The sequence below is a fragment of the Eimeria tenella genome, genomic scaffold (assembly GCF_000499545.2).
Source record: "Eimeria tenella Houghton genomic scaffold, Eth_scaff1723, whole genome shotgun sequence".
NCBI lineage: Eukaryota > Apicomplexa > Conoidasida > Eucoccidiorida > Eimeriidae > Eimeria > Eimeria tenella.
The window spans coordinates 349-634 of record NW_013541550.1 but is presented as its reverse complement, the minus strand read 5'-3'; the positions used below and the strand labels follow the sequence as shown (position 1 = coordinate 634).

General features: G+C 55.6%; 1 protein-coding gene across 1 annotated transcript in view; it reads left to right on the top strand.

Annotated features, from left to right (window-relative positions):
* ETH_00040985 (uncharacterized protein) overlaps positions 1 to 40 on the top strand; it is a gene marked incomplete at both ends in the record, with an annotated part of 1,430 nt that extends 1,390 nt beyond the window's left edge. The window contains one exon of the mRNA XM_013373776.1: positions 3 to 40. Coding sequence (XP_013229230.1) covers positions 3 to 40 — 38 coding nt within the window. The remainder of the gene's footprint in view (positions 1 to 2) is intronic.
* Positions 41 to 286: the final 246 nt, after the last annotated feature.

The window sequence follows — 286 nt, the reverse complement described above, 5'->3', positions numbered from 1 at the left end:
CAGCCCCTGCTGCTGCTGCTGCAGCTGCAGCAGAAGCTAAGGAACTGCAGGGCCGCACGGGGCCGCTGCGCGCCTAGAGGGTGCTCGTGGCTCAAGCCTAGGGTTTAGGGTTTAGTGTTTAGCGTTTACTGAGGGTTTAGGGTTTTTGAAGTCTAGGGTTTACGGATACTGAGAGCTAGGGTTTAGGGTTATTTAGGCCTAGGATTTGAAGGCACTCAGGCCTAGGGTTTAGGGTTTAGGGTTTGTGGCTGCCTACGCATGGGCCGGACTTCTTCTGGAAGCCTCC